Below are 14,311 nucleotides of genomic sequence, written 5' to 3' on the forward strand. Positions count from 1 at the left end.
AGGAGGGTCAAAGAGGGCGTGGGGGGAAGTTGTCCTGCGTTCAACAGATACTCAGCAGGTGAAAGGCATGGCATGGGTAACTCTGCACCTTGGGTCGGGGGCAGGGGCGGGCGGGGAGTGCCCTCCAGTCCCAGGGAAAGAGCAAGGTCAGGGACAGCTCCTCGGCTGTCCACACTGGTGGCACATCTCGTGGGCTGCTTCCTGTGCACGTGGGGATCGCCGTGGGAAAACCAGAGTGTGTCAGTGAACTCTCTTTTCCTCCTCTGTGTCTAGATCGCCGGTGGGCACTGCGTGAAGAGGACGCACTGCTGCTGGAGCAGGCGGTGTGACCGCTTCTCAGGGTCTGTGCAGAGGCCCCCTGTGCGCGTGGACCTGCAGTCCCATTCCTAGATTCAAGACGGTCACTATCTCTTTGGCATCCCCCCAAAGGAGGACACTCAGGGATTGCTGCTGTCTTCCCTGTATCTCTGAACCTGAGAACCTTGATGTGATATTGACCACAGGCTGCAGGTCACGTGGGCTGGGCCTGTGTTCTCCTCCAAGTGATGCCTGAGAGTCTCTGCCTCTTCCTTCAGAGCATCTCTGTTGTGAATTCAGAATCTGTTCTTTTACGATAAGTAATGACATACATAGGGTTCCCTTGTAGCTCAGTTGGTAAAGAATCTGTCTGCAATGCAGGAGACCCAAGTTTGATTCCTAGGTTGGGAAGATACCCTGGAGAAGGAAATGGCAACCTACTCCAGTATTCTTGCCTGGAGAATCCCATGGTCAGAGAGGCCTGGCAGCCTACAGTCCATGGGGTTGCAAGAATCGGACACGACTTAGCGACTCCACCACCACCAGTGAGATACATTTAGATGTGGGCTAGAATTTGACTATAGGAGGGAAGTCATTGCAAACGACAGATATCATTGACTGAGGCAAACGTGTCAGACACTTTAGAAGCACCCCTTTTCCTGCAGTTAGTGACACATTAATTAGAAAGCATGCTAGCCTGGGACTTCCCTAGTGGTCCAGTGGTTAAGACTCCATGCTTCCACTGCAAGGGGCATGGGTTCATTCTTGGTGGGGGAACTAAGATGTTGTGTGGCATGGCCAAAATGAATAAATAAAGTGTTTTAAAATACTGAAAAAAAGGAAGAAAGAAAAAGAAAGTATACTATCCTGGCCACTCCGGTAAGTTCCTTGCAGTGTCTGCTAGGCAGCCATTACTTTGATACATTTCCCTTTGTCTTATATGTATTCAAAAGCCAAGAGTCTTCTTCCAGTAAAATATATTCTGTTAACTTAGTTTTCTTCCACATGAACATTTATAGCAGTCTTGATTAATTTTTTAAAATCACTGCTTCCTAAAAATGTGCTTTAGATTGAGGGTTTGTGTGTTAACAATGGGTTGCAATAATATGAAGCTCATGGCCAGAGCCTGTGTGTCTACAGGGGAGGGGAACAATGTGGTTGACATGATCTTGCGTTTTATCTACAACATCAGTGACTACGAGTGTTACTTTATCACTAACCATGACGCATTAGGTGTTAAGCAATCTTGGGCCCACTGTCAATGTGCTGAATTAACAGATGGAGTGGATTCAATTTGACTTTTGAAGCCTGAATCAGTGTTCCTGAACTTTCCTCCCTAAACTACAGGGTAACTCCAAGGCTCAGCAAGGCAGGAAGGAAGGAGGACAGAGCCTGGGGGCTTCTCTAAGGGACAGTGGTGTCCTCTTCCACTTTCTCCCTTTCTCTCCAGGCCTGGCGAGTAGAGAGCTTGGGAGGAGGTGGAGGGCAGCTTATTGCCCAACTCAGGGTGCAACATAGATGAACATGGCCCTAGAATTGGGCAACATCAGGGTCCTAAAGAAAAGGGATAGCCTTTCTGACGTGGTGGGCTGGCATATGCTCCACTGGCTCCCTGAGCATCAGTGAGGGACACACCTGAGCAGCCTGGGCTTGTGAGCTGATGAGGAGACAAGGGCAGAAACAGAACAGGTGAAAGCTCTCTATGAAGCTGCTCCCAGCCCAAGGCATACCTTCTCAACTGCGATGAGTCAGAGAGAGTGACGTGGTACCGAGATGCTTGGGTTTTCAAGGTCAGCTGTTGGCCCTGCCCCCGACCAGTACTGGGCAGTAAGTATTAGGAGTAGCTGTCCTTTGTCCTGAGGTACCAGCTCAGACCGCAACTTAGGATCAACATGTAGAACCACACCTGCCCTCATCTCAGGTGAGCTATAGAGTAGAACTCTCAACAGAATAATACAAACAGCTTCCTACTCTTAATTTTTATGTGCAGCAATTCACATTTAGACTGTTTTCACAGCTCTTGGTTTAATTTTGGGAATCATTACAAATTTTTGCAGTTAGTATTGGGTAGGGTCTCTGATGAGTAAGGATTTCCCTCAAAAGCCCCCTCTGTTCAAAGAATCTGAGCCTCCTCCCCTCATTATTATCTACTGCCAGTTCTGTGAACACCATATGTTTTTGTAGTTCCCCCTAATTTCCAGTTCTCAAATTAACTGCCGAAGAAGCTGCAGTTGTCCATGTGGGAACTTAGCATAACTGTCATTGAAAGGAAGAAACCCCATTTGCTTCGTGTCAAAAGTGTCTGCCTAAAACAACTAACGAAATATGAAGTAAAATGTACTTCTGGGTACGTGCAGAAATGTAAAAGCAGTTCTTGGAAGAGTCCTGAAATAGCAAAAACATAGACTTTGCCCCTTCTTCTGAATGTTCCAGATTATATCACAGAGCTGCTTGGTGTTAATACTTAACAGGAGCAGGTGCTGAATACTTGCAAAAATGATGCACCATTTTCCTGCAGTTCTTTCCGGATCATTTTCTCATACACATGAAGGCAGCTTTAAGTTCTCTGAATTTACCTGGTTAGCTTTACCACAGCACCATCCTTTTTTTCCCAAGTGGATTCCTGGCTAAGACAGGAGAGCATAGCAGGAGAGCATCTCAGGAGACCAATAGTGAGTCTTCCTATAAGCATTCAGCATCCTTCTGTCGAGAGACTGATTAGGTAGCAGTCAGAGTTGAGGGCCACTAAATAAAGCTTCAGCATCAGTCCTTCCAATGAACACCCAGAACTGATCTCCTTTAGGATGGACTGGTTGGATCTCCTTGCAGTCCAAGGGACTCTCAAGAGTCTTCTCCAACACCATTGTTCAAAAGCATCAATTTTTCAGTGCTCAGCTTTCCTCACAGTCCAACTCTCACATCCATACGTGACCACTGGAAAAACCATAGCCTTGACCAGATGGACCTTTGTTGGCAAAGCAATGTCTCTGCTATTTAATATGCTATCTAGGTTGGTCATAACTTTCCTTCCAAGGAGTGATGCTGAAGCTGAAACTCCAATACTTTGGCCACCTCATGCAAAGAGTTGACTCATTGGAAAAGGCCCTGATGCTGGGAGGGACTGGGGGCAGGAGGAGAAGGGGACGACAGAGGATGAGATGGCTGGATGGCATCACCGACTCGATGGGCATGAGTTTGAGTGAACTCCGGGAGTTGGTGATGGACAGGGAGGCCTGGCGTGCTGCGATTCATGGGGTCGCAAAGAGTCAGACACAACTAAGTGACTGAACTGAACTGAACTGAAATAAAGCTTGGTCCTCAAGTAGAGATGGAGAAAGGCTCTTTTCTTAGTTAACTGTCTTGGTGACAGTGTATAGAGGTGAGTGCTAAGATCTAGTCTTGAGTGCCCTTCTAAATTAAAAATAAAAATTGGAGGGTTACCCAGGCATTGGACAGTTTGTTTCCTGGCTGACTTTTTTGGTTTGTTTTTGGTGCCTGTAGTTTTTATTTATCTCCACCATAGTTTTTGTTTATACATGTCCTTTCATTCCATCCTCACAGCAGTTTTGTGTGGTGGGAAGCTTAGGGGTTATCATTTCCCCATTTCAAAATAGAGAGATAGATTCTCACAGATATGTAACTTCAGTTGTGGGGCCAAATATTCTGCCAGGAAGTCCAGTTCTCATCTGGGATTTGACAGGACCATTTGGTTCTTGGGAGAGTCAGGTTTTTATATTTCCAAACCATATATATATACACACACACACACACACATATATATATACCTATATAACAATATATATACTGTTACTGCCTTTAGTATTGTAGCACCTGTGCCTTTTTATACTTATCTTTTCACTGTAGATACCGCCCCTCACCACTTCTAGAAGGAGCCATAAAAAACCAAAATAGATGGAGGTTAATTAGGGGAAATATGTAACAGTCCGTCCATAACTCCAGACCTATAATTGCAGCTGGGCCCTTTAAGATGGAGACCAGAGCAGAACTGATTATCTTTGACATTCCGCAGTAGCTTGGAAGAAAGTTAATATTTAAATTGATTTTAAAGGACGTAAAAAAAGAATTCTCAAGGCTCCCTTCATATTGCTAATCTCATATTTTGATTTCCTAAACCTTTAATTTTTCCATTTGATTCATCAAAGAGAAAGCCAGTGGTAGTAGAAGTCAATCAAATGGTATTTTTAAGGACTGTTTGCCTCCTACAGCCTTTGTTGGTTAAACTCAAGTGCTCAGTTTTGGAGAGGAAAGAGGGTGTGCCTTTTTGTGTGTCTGTGGGCGAGTGATTCAGTGAGACAAATCAATTTTAAGAAGAGTGCATGCCCGTTGTCTCAGAGAGAGAATGAAGGAGTCATTTTGGTGATATATGTGTGTGTGTGGATATGGATATATTTCCATATCCACACTTCTTGGGCACAACGAGGGGTTACCACAATGGCATCAAACGAGACATATGGTTTCTAACATGCTTCTTTTCCATCAACATATCCTGGACACATTTTTTTCATGTCAATAGTAACTGCATTAAAAGCTGGTACCGTAATTTATTTAACCAATACTCTGTTGTGTGTTGTGCATTTAGAGTGTTTTCAGATGTTTACTATCTTTATTTGCCTCTATATAGTTGTATACAATTATCATTCAGGCTAAATTCCTAGACATGAAGTTGTTGGAATGAAAACTATATACATTTTAGATTTACTACGTATTATCAGAGGAATCTCAAAGAAAGTTTATGCCAGTTTATGCTGTCACTGGCGGGAAGCCTCAGCACACGTGGCATCATTGATAGCCTTGATCTTGACTAATCTGGTAGGTGGAAAATGACCCTCCGATGCTTTGTTTCCATTTCACTGACTATTTTGCATGTTGATGGTCTTTTGTAATTCTGTTGGGGTGCCTTTTTTCCCCTCGGTAGTTGGCTTGAATCTTATATTGATTTGAAAAAGCTCTTTATATTATGGTAATTTTCACTCTTAGCTGTCACCTATGTTGTAAACACATTCTGTACTTTATCATTTCTCTTTTGACCTTGTTTGTGTCATACATTGCCACACAAAAAACTTTAAATCTGTGTAGTCAAGTGTATCAGTCTTTTTTCTGATGTATTTTGCCTTCGGAACCATGCGTAGAAGGACCTTCCAATCTCAAGATAATAACTGTAATTCAGCAGTTTAAAAAAAAAATTTACGTCTTTGAATGTTCTGAAACTTATTTTAGTATAAGGAGTGAGGTTGAGAGGGGGTCTCTTTAAATTTTTATTGTTGCTAAATGGTTTAGCCAGTTGTTCTATGCATATTCCTTGACTGCTATTTTTTCCTCTAGCTATATATACTGAATCAAATACTAGAGTCTATTTCCGAACTTTCTTTTTTGTTGTACTAATTTATTTCTATGCCAATACCACCTGCTTTGAGTTTAAAATATCAAGTAATATCAATTTTTTAAATATCAAGTAAAAATGAGTTACCACCCTTTTTATGTTAATTCTCAGAGTATCCTCAGGTTTTATTATATATTTATTCATGTATACATATTTATTATATGTAAACTAAAGAATTATTTGGTCAAATTCCTCTCCCCCCCCAAAATCTTCCTATTTTTCTTGGGGATGTATTAAATAAAGAGTACTTCTATCCCAAACATGATATACATCTCCATTTGGTGTTTGTGTATGTTCCTGTCTAGCATATTATGATTCTTGACTTGGGCTTCCTGGGTGGTTCACTGGTAAAGAATCCACCTACCAATGCAGGAGATGTGGGTTCGATCCTTGGGTTTAGAAGATCTGTTGGAGAAAGAAATGGCAACCCACTCATATTCTGCCTGGGAAATCCCATGGACAGAGGAACCTGACAGGCTACAGCCCTTGGGGTCACAAAGAGTTGGACATGACTGAGCAATTGAGCACAGCGCAGCACAGTTTTCAACTTACAAGCTAACTAATGCTTATTTTTGGTTGTGTGTATCCAGATATTTTATATCTTGTTGTCCTGAACTCTTGAGTCACTACCTCTGATCCTGCCCTTGAAAGTGCAGCATCCCACAGCCTCTTACTGCTGGCATTGTTGGAATTCTCTTCGCCTGGAGTTCTGCCGTTTTGGGAAGAAGTCACATCAAGATGGCACCCCAGCCCGGATATCTACTTGACCCACAAAAACTCACAGACCCCTGTTAGGCCAAATGAGGGATTGCCCCACCATCACAGATCACTCCCAACACAGACTTTAGTATTTTACCTATTCAACCCTTTGGCCTCTATTAGTGGCAGTGTAGATTCTACTGCATTCCAGTGTAGTTCCCACTTTTCTGCCCTGCTCCTGACCTGACAGGCTCAGCTTCTTGACCCTTGGGTTTCTTATCCTTGGAATCAGATACCGGGCACTGTGTCCTCTGACACAAAGTCTCTGAGTGGAGGTCCCCTTAAAGCTCCTCTTTCCCGACTTGCCCTAAGGAAAGTCCCCTTACCTCCTGCCATCATGGTGGGGGACAGACAATGCACAGCGTGCCAATAACTTTCCCCAAAGAACTCCTTTCTTTTGGCCGTTTCCACTTTAAACCACTTTACAGCCTGGGTATTGGGCTAATGGTCACAAGACCACTTGAAAATCCTTATTTCAGAATATGGGAGTGCATGCAACCTATTCTTTTCAATTTTTCTGAAATTTGGTCACAGTGAAGAGTCCAAGTTGAGGCCAAATGATAGAAAAGTACAGTTCACAGAAAAAGAAATCAAAATGGCTTTTAAACACAAGAAAAGATGCTCAATCTTACTTTTAAGAGAAATGGATACTTTCCTGGCAGTCCTGTGGTTAAGACTTCGTCTTCTAATTCAGGGCAGGAGGATCCCTGGTCGGGAAGCTAAGATCCTGCCTGTCTTGCAGGCAAAAAACCAAAACATAAAACAGAAGCAATATTGTAACAGATTCAATAAGGACTTTATAAATGGTCCACATCACTTAATGGCTAATTTGATGTTTTCCTACATAATGAGAAGAAAAAGTTAAGGAAGGGAAGCAATATTCTTCAAGGTACCACTGTGGTGCAGTTCAGGTTAGAACTGCTTAGGACTGAGTGGATGATTGGTTTTGTTTGGGAAATAAAGTTTGTGGCAGGACTGGAATGCAAATAGATTTTTGTTGTTTTAGGTAATGTATATCATATGCTATCTTTTATGTAAGAAAGAGGGGGAATGAGAATATGTATTCAATTTTATATAAAGAAACACTGGAGTGATAGCAATGAATTGATGAAAATGATTAAAATGGTTATAAATGAATAGACTGGGGATATAAATAGTCCACATTAAAAAAAAAAAAAAGACCCTTAAAGAAAAAGAAAAGTGCAAGTTAGTGAGGTATCAGTTCTCGCCTGTCAGTTTGGGGAAAATTCAAAGACTTAACAACACACTGTTTTCTGAGGCTGTGGGGAAATATGTACTCAAACATTGTTAATGGGAGTACAGATTAGATCAACCTTTATGGAAGGAAATCTGGCAATATTTACTTTTGTTCAGCTTCCGTTGTCCTTAACCCAGCAGTCCCACCTCTGGGACCTATCCTATGGTTTCACTTGCACATGTTCCAAATGATGCATGAACAGGATTATTTATCATTACGTGGCTTATAATAACAAAAGCTTAGAAATTACCCAAATGGCTCCCAAGAGGAAACTAGTTACATGAACTATGATACTTCTTTGTACACAATAGAACACGCTGAGTTATAACAAAGGAATGAGGAAGGACTCTATGCACTTGTATAAAGAGATCTTTAAGCTGTATTGTTTTAATGAGGAAAAATGATGGAGAATAATGTATATCATATGCTACCTTTTATGTAAGAAAGAAGGGATGAGACCATTTGTTCAATTTTACATAAAGAAACACTGGAATGATAGCGATGAATTGATGTAAATGGATACAAATGGAGCAAGGGAGAATGGGGTGGACCCCTCTACAGGACAACAGTGAGTCTTTTAAGTGTTTATTTTCTTATTTTGTTTTGACTTTAAACATGCAGTCAGTTCAATCACTCAGTCGTGTCCGACTCTGCGATCCCATGGACTACAGCACGCGAGGCTCCCTGTCCATCACCAGCTCCCGGAGCTTGCTCAAACTCAGGTCCATCAAGTTGGGATGCCATCCAACAATCTCATCCTCTGTTGTCCTCTTCTCCTCATACCCTCAATCTTTCCCAGCATTAGGGTCTTTTCCAATGAGTCAGTTCTTCCCATCAGGTGGCCAAAATATTGGAGCTTCACCTTGGAGCTTGCCTACGTTCCTTGACTGTGACCTTTTCTCCATCTTCAAAGCCAACAGTGTGGCATTTTCAAATCTTTCTGACCCTCCTGTTTTTAAAAGCAGTCCTTCCAATGAATATTCAGGACTGATTTCCTTTAGGATTGACTGGTTGGATCTCCTTGCAGCCCAAGGGACTCTCAAGAGTCTTCTCCAACACCACAGTTCAAAAACATCAGTTCTTCAGTGCTCAGCTTTCTTTATAGTCCAACTCTCATATCCATACATGACCACTGGAAAAACCATAGCTTTGACTAGACGGACCTTTGTCGGCAAACTACTGTCTCTGCTTTTTAATATGCTGTCTTGGTTTGTCATAGCTTTTCTTCCAAGGAGCTTAAACATGTATTACTATTATTACTAATAGTAATGTTACTATTCAAAACCAATAAAATTGTATAAGAGAAAGTGTTCCACTGAATATCCTATTACACATGTCAAATAAAAATCTGATGGGTGCTGCCTTGGTTTCCTTCTCAATGTAAACCCAAGACACTTAGATTTAGATCAGATTGGTTTAATTCCCCCATCAAAAAATTGGTGGGGCATCCAATACTGTCTCTTAACATTTCTGAAAATTCCATGAGGTAGTAAACGTGGATGTGTTATGTCAACTTTACAGCCAAGTTTCTGCTTCCTGTGAATTAGGTTAGTTAATAGGTTATCTCACCCTTCTGTGTGGGGTCCCTGTTGCCCTGGCACTGACCCACCTGTAGAACTCAGCTCCTTTTCATGATTTCCACCCAAAGTCTCACTAAGGACTCGGGGCATTTAGGTAACATGGATGGAGAGTGTGTTAGTTTCCTACTGATGCAGTAAACAAATCGCCACACTTTCAGTCACACAGATTGATTATTTTACAGTTCTGAAAGTCAGAAGTCTGCCTTGAGCCTCACTGGGCCAAGGTCAAAATATTGCCTGAGGTGTGTTCCTTCTGGATGCTCAAGCGGGAATACATTTGTCTGCTTTTTATAGATTTTAGAGGTTGCCTACGTTCCTTGACTGTGACCTTTTCTCCATCTTCAAAGCCAACAGTGTGGCATTTTCAAATCTTTCTGACCCTCCTGTTTCCTTTCCCAGTCCCACTTCACTTATAAACATCCTTGTGATTTCAAGGGCCCTCCCTGGATAATTCAGAGTAATCTCAAGATTCTTAATTTAATCACATCTACAAAGTTCCTTTTGCCATGGAAGAAAACTTACCCACTGGCTCTGGCATTAATACGCAGGCATCTTTGGTGGCCATTAGTCCCCCTATAACAAGAGAATATTGTATTTTAGATATGCAAATAATTAAAAGCAGATATTAGTTATCTCTGTTCTTCAATCTTCTCTTCCTTTCCCAATCCTTCTCATCCTCATTCTTTATCAAATCCCCTAAATTCCTGAAGTGCAGAACCATTTAGCTATCTTTCTTTCTTTCCTTCTTTTTTTCCCCACTATTCTGTGACCTAGGGGTTTCCCTTATAGCTTAGTCAGTAAAAAATCTGCCTTCAATGCAGGAGACCCTGGTTTGATTCCTGGGTCAGGAAGATCCTCTGGAGAAGGAAATGGCAACCCATTCCAGCATTCTCACCTGGAGAATCCCATGGACAGAGGAGCCTGGCAGGTTACAGTTTGTGGGATCACAAGAGTTGGACATGATTTAGTGACTAAACCACTACCACCAATCTATGACCTAAGTATCAACCTTAATCCAAATAATTTACCAAAATAATTTCTAAAACAAGAATAGCTTCCTCCTTAAGAATTCTGTTTCTAGGTGTTAAACTTTATATTTTTGACCTTCTGAAAATTTCCTGGAGTTTCTGATTGTTGAATGTATCCTTCTTTGCTGCACAGTGCTGATTCAAATTTCTTAAACCATTTTTTTGTGAATCTTTGGTAAATGTGATTTTGGGAGGACAATTAGAAACTAGAAGATGAAATATTTGAGAGGGAATTACAGCAAAGACTGTATATTTTTTTAAATTTTTTACTGTGGTGTAGAAAATTACTACAAATGTAATGGCTTAAAACAGTACATATTTATTACCTTCCATCTTTTATGGGTCAGGAATCCACATTTGGTTTATTTGGTTTCTCTGCTCAGGGTATCACAAGTCTGCAATGAAGGTGTTGATTGGGTTGCATCTTCATCAAGAGGCTCAATTTGGGAAGATTCCTCTTCTACACTTATTCATGTTGTTGGCAGAATTCGTTTCCTTGTGGTGGTATGGTTGAAGGTCCCAACATTTTGCTGGTTGTCAGCTGGAAGCTGTCCTCAAGTCTTAGATGCCAATCATAGTTCCTAGAGGACCATTTTGAGTTGTTTGCCATCTGGGATTCCTAAACAGACTGCCCAATCCATCAAGTCAGCAAGGATAATCTCTGAATACATGGATAGCCCAGTTCCTCTTTTAAAGGGCCTTAATCTAAGTCATGCCCACCTAGGATAATCTACTTTTAACTAACTAAAAATCAACTAATTCAGAGCCTTAATTATATCTGCAAAAGCCCTTTCCCCCTATATTCTGTTGGTTAAAAGTAAGTCACAATCAAGGGGAAAAGATTATTCAGGCTGTGGATACCAAGTGGCAGAGATTATGAGGGCTACCTTAGAATTTTGCCTACCATAAGTTACTAAATAAAAATAATCAATTGTAGATTTTAAATTCTACCATAGTATTTCCTAGGTTCTTATAAGGGGCTATAGCAAAAACCAAGGAATACTTCTATTTTCTCTTAGAAATGTGCCAAGGCTGCCAGTAGTGGAAGTGACCAATGGCCAGAGGTTTTAGGAAAGTAACTAGGCCTGGAAGTCTGCCTTCTCCCCTTGAAAAACATACATTCTTTTGAGTGATGCACAGAGATTTTGAGGAAGGTAAAGGACATAATTTCTTAGGGTCCATACGCATATATATTAAAAAGCAGAGACATCACTTTGCTGACAAAGGTCTGTACAGTCAGAGCTATGGTTTTTCCAGTAGTCATATATGGATGTGAGAGTTGGACCATAAAAAAGGCTGAGTGCTGAAGAATTGATGCTTTTGAATTGTAATACTGGAGAGGACTCTTGAGAATCCGTTGGACTACAAGGAGATCAAACCAGTCAATCCTAAAGGAAATCAGTTCTGAATATTCATTAGAAGGACTGAGGGTGAAGCTGAAACTCCAATGCTTTGGCCACCTGATGCAAAGAGCCAACTCACTGAAAAAGACCCTGGTGCTGGGAAAGATTGAGGGCAGGAGGAGAAGGGGGAAACAGAGGATGAGGTGGCTGGATGGCATCACCAACTTGATGGACGTGAGTTTGAGAAAGCTGCAGGTGTTGGTGATGGACAGGGAAGCCTGGAGTACTGCAGTCCATGGGGTTGCAAAGAGTCAGACATGACTGAGCAACTGAACTGAACTGAATTGAACTGAACTGTGTACAGCCAAGAATGGATGAGACAGGGCAAAGCATGTATTGCTCTTACCACAAGCTGTGATTCCTTCTGTCCAAGGTGCCTTCCTGTGAAGAGTGGGCCTTAGAACCTGAAAGAGGGCTCAGCTCCAAGAACCAGTGGGAACTTGGGTTGTCTTGAGATGATTTCTATTTATTGTGATCTCACAGCGATGCAGACACTGGTATTGTGCTGGGATGGTCAGGGACAGCCATGAGGCTCTCCACTAAAGCTGTCTTCTGGCCAAAAAGGGGCAGAGCCCAGGAAAGGGGAGTTGTTATCACGGGGCCTTTAAAGGGGCAGCAGCTGGGCAGAGCACCTCTTGAACTGAACAAGGAAGACAGTGTCTTGGTCAGGGTCAGAGAGTCTAAGTGTCCACACTGCATGCGTCCCTGTCAAGGAGGTGTTGCACAAGGCTGCCAGACTTGAAGACTCCAGCCAGTCTGCAGCTTGCTGCCAAAGGCATGAAACAACTGAATCTGACTTGGCTGCCTGGGAACAGCATTCATGAGCATTCTTACCAGATTTGCTGGAGAAAATTAACACATAGCTACCTGGTCTGAACACCAGCCTGAGTTTGGTGAATTCGGAAGAGCTTGCAGGATTAGACGGAGGCTGAAGAAACTCCACCAAGGTGAATGACCTCGTGAGACTGCAGCTCTCAGTCTCCATCTGTAACACGCCTCTGGTGTCAGCCACTTTCCTCCTCTTCCCTTCATCTCTGCAGTGATTCCTCCCACCTCCTCTCCCTCAACAACCGCAGGCTACTGCTGCCAAGCCCTGTTATTGTTGTTTAGTTGCTAAGTAGTGTCCGACTCTTTGTGACTCCATGGACTGCAGCACACCAGGGTCTTCAGTCCATGGGATTTCCCAGGCAAGAATACTGGAGTGGGTTGCCATTTCCTTCTCCAGGGGAATCTTTCCAACCCAGGGATCGAACCCCAGTCTCCTGCATTGGCAGGTGGATTATTTAGTGCTGAGTGACCAGGGAAGCCCGCAGATCCCTGTGGGAGTGAAAGTTGCTCAGTCGTGTCCGATTCTTTGCAACTCCATGGACTATACAGTCCATGGAATTCTCCAGGCCAGAATAGTGGAGTGGGTAGCCTTTCCCTTCTCCAGGGGTTCTTCCCAACCCAGGGATTGAACCAGGTCTCTTCCTTTGCAGGCAGATTCTTTACCAGCAGAGCCACAAGAGAAGCCCAAGAATACTGGAGTGGGTAGCCTATCCCTTCTCCAGCACATCTTCCTGACTCAGGAATCGAACCGGGGTCTCCTGCATGCAGGCAGATTCTTTATCAACTGAGCTATCAGGAAAGCCCTGACAGACCTTGTAGACCAGCCCAGACCCCCATAGACCTCTGTAAAGAGATCACTCAGACGGTGGTGGAGCTGGAACAGAGCTGGGACCCCCACTGGAGAGACAGCTGGGGGAGCATGTGAATCTGACTGAGAGCCAGGCGTGGAAAGACCGAATCTTGTCCCTGGATGAGACAGCGGAAGCAGAGACCTATATCAGGAGGGACACGGTGCTGGGCAGACTTGGGAAGTTGCCTGTGTGCCTTAGAGGGCTGCCTGTGTGGCCTGGGACTGTGGTCTGTATTGATCGTATTACACACTTAGCTTTCTAAGGGTGACGCGCCGGGTCATCGTCCTCAACCTCTGCCTGCAATTGACTTGCCAACTGGCCCTTTATCACCCACCCAGCTTTCGTCAGCTTTGTCACCCAGGTCATTGCCCTAAATCCCTGGAACTTCACCAGTTTCCTGAGAACAAATGTTTTGGACTGCTTCTAGTTTATGGATAATTCTAGTGCATTAGCCTTCACTTTTGGAAATGCGAGTTTCCAAATTGACTTATCTTTTAATGCCATATGACTTCTGCTTTGCATAATTATTTGCTTGATCAACCACCATGCTGTGTTCTGGTAAACTGAAAGAAAGTGTTGTAACTGAGCAGCAAGAAAAACAACCTATTCTGAGCAGATGCTTTCTGGGTGGAATGAGAGTCTGAGACTTGGGCCTGTTGGAGAGGATGCTCAGCTATAGTGAACTTTTCAGCATTTCCATTGAGAAGCTCCAAAACTCTCTGATCTGAGTGAATGCCTATCTAATTCTGAAGAGATTCCTCAGGAACCCCACTCTGAGGGTGGTGATAAGCCATTAGAGTCATTTGTATTTGTAAGATTTATAAAGAATACTTACAGTGAAAAGAAAGCTTTTCTTGAAAAACAAACAGAAAAAGAAAAACAAAAGCCAACATTCATAGTACACAG

The 14,311-nt window shown here is 42.8% G+C and overlaps 1 protein-coding gene across 6 annotated transcripts in view; it reads left to right on the plus strand.

Annotated features, from left to right (window-relative positions):
- The window catches only part of SUSD1 (sushi domain containing 1), a 183,681-nt gene that overhangs the window by 126,843 nt on the left and 42,527 nt on the right, over positions 1-14,311 (plus strand). For 4 of the 6 annotated variants that reach the window (XM_061163421.1, XM_061163420.1, XM_061163425.1 and 1 more), the window contains one exon: positions 274-5,977. The exons of the other annotated variants lie outside the window; for them this stretch is intronic. In XM_061163421.1, the coding sequence (XP_061019404.1) occupies position 274 (1 nt within the window). In that variant the 3' untranslated portion in view covers positions 275-5,977. Of the gene's footprint in view, positions 1-273; positions 5,978-14,311 lie in introns of those variants that run through there. 6 annotated transcript variants of the gene reach the window in all.

Source organism: Dama dama, chromosome 16 (genome assembly GCF_033118175.1).
Source record: "Dama dama isolate Ldn47 chromosome 16, ASM3311817v1, whole genome shotgun sequence".
Classification (NCBI taxonomy): domain Eukaryota; kingdom Metazoa; phylum Chordata; class Mammalia; order Artiodactyla; family Cervidae; genus Dama; species Dama dama.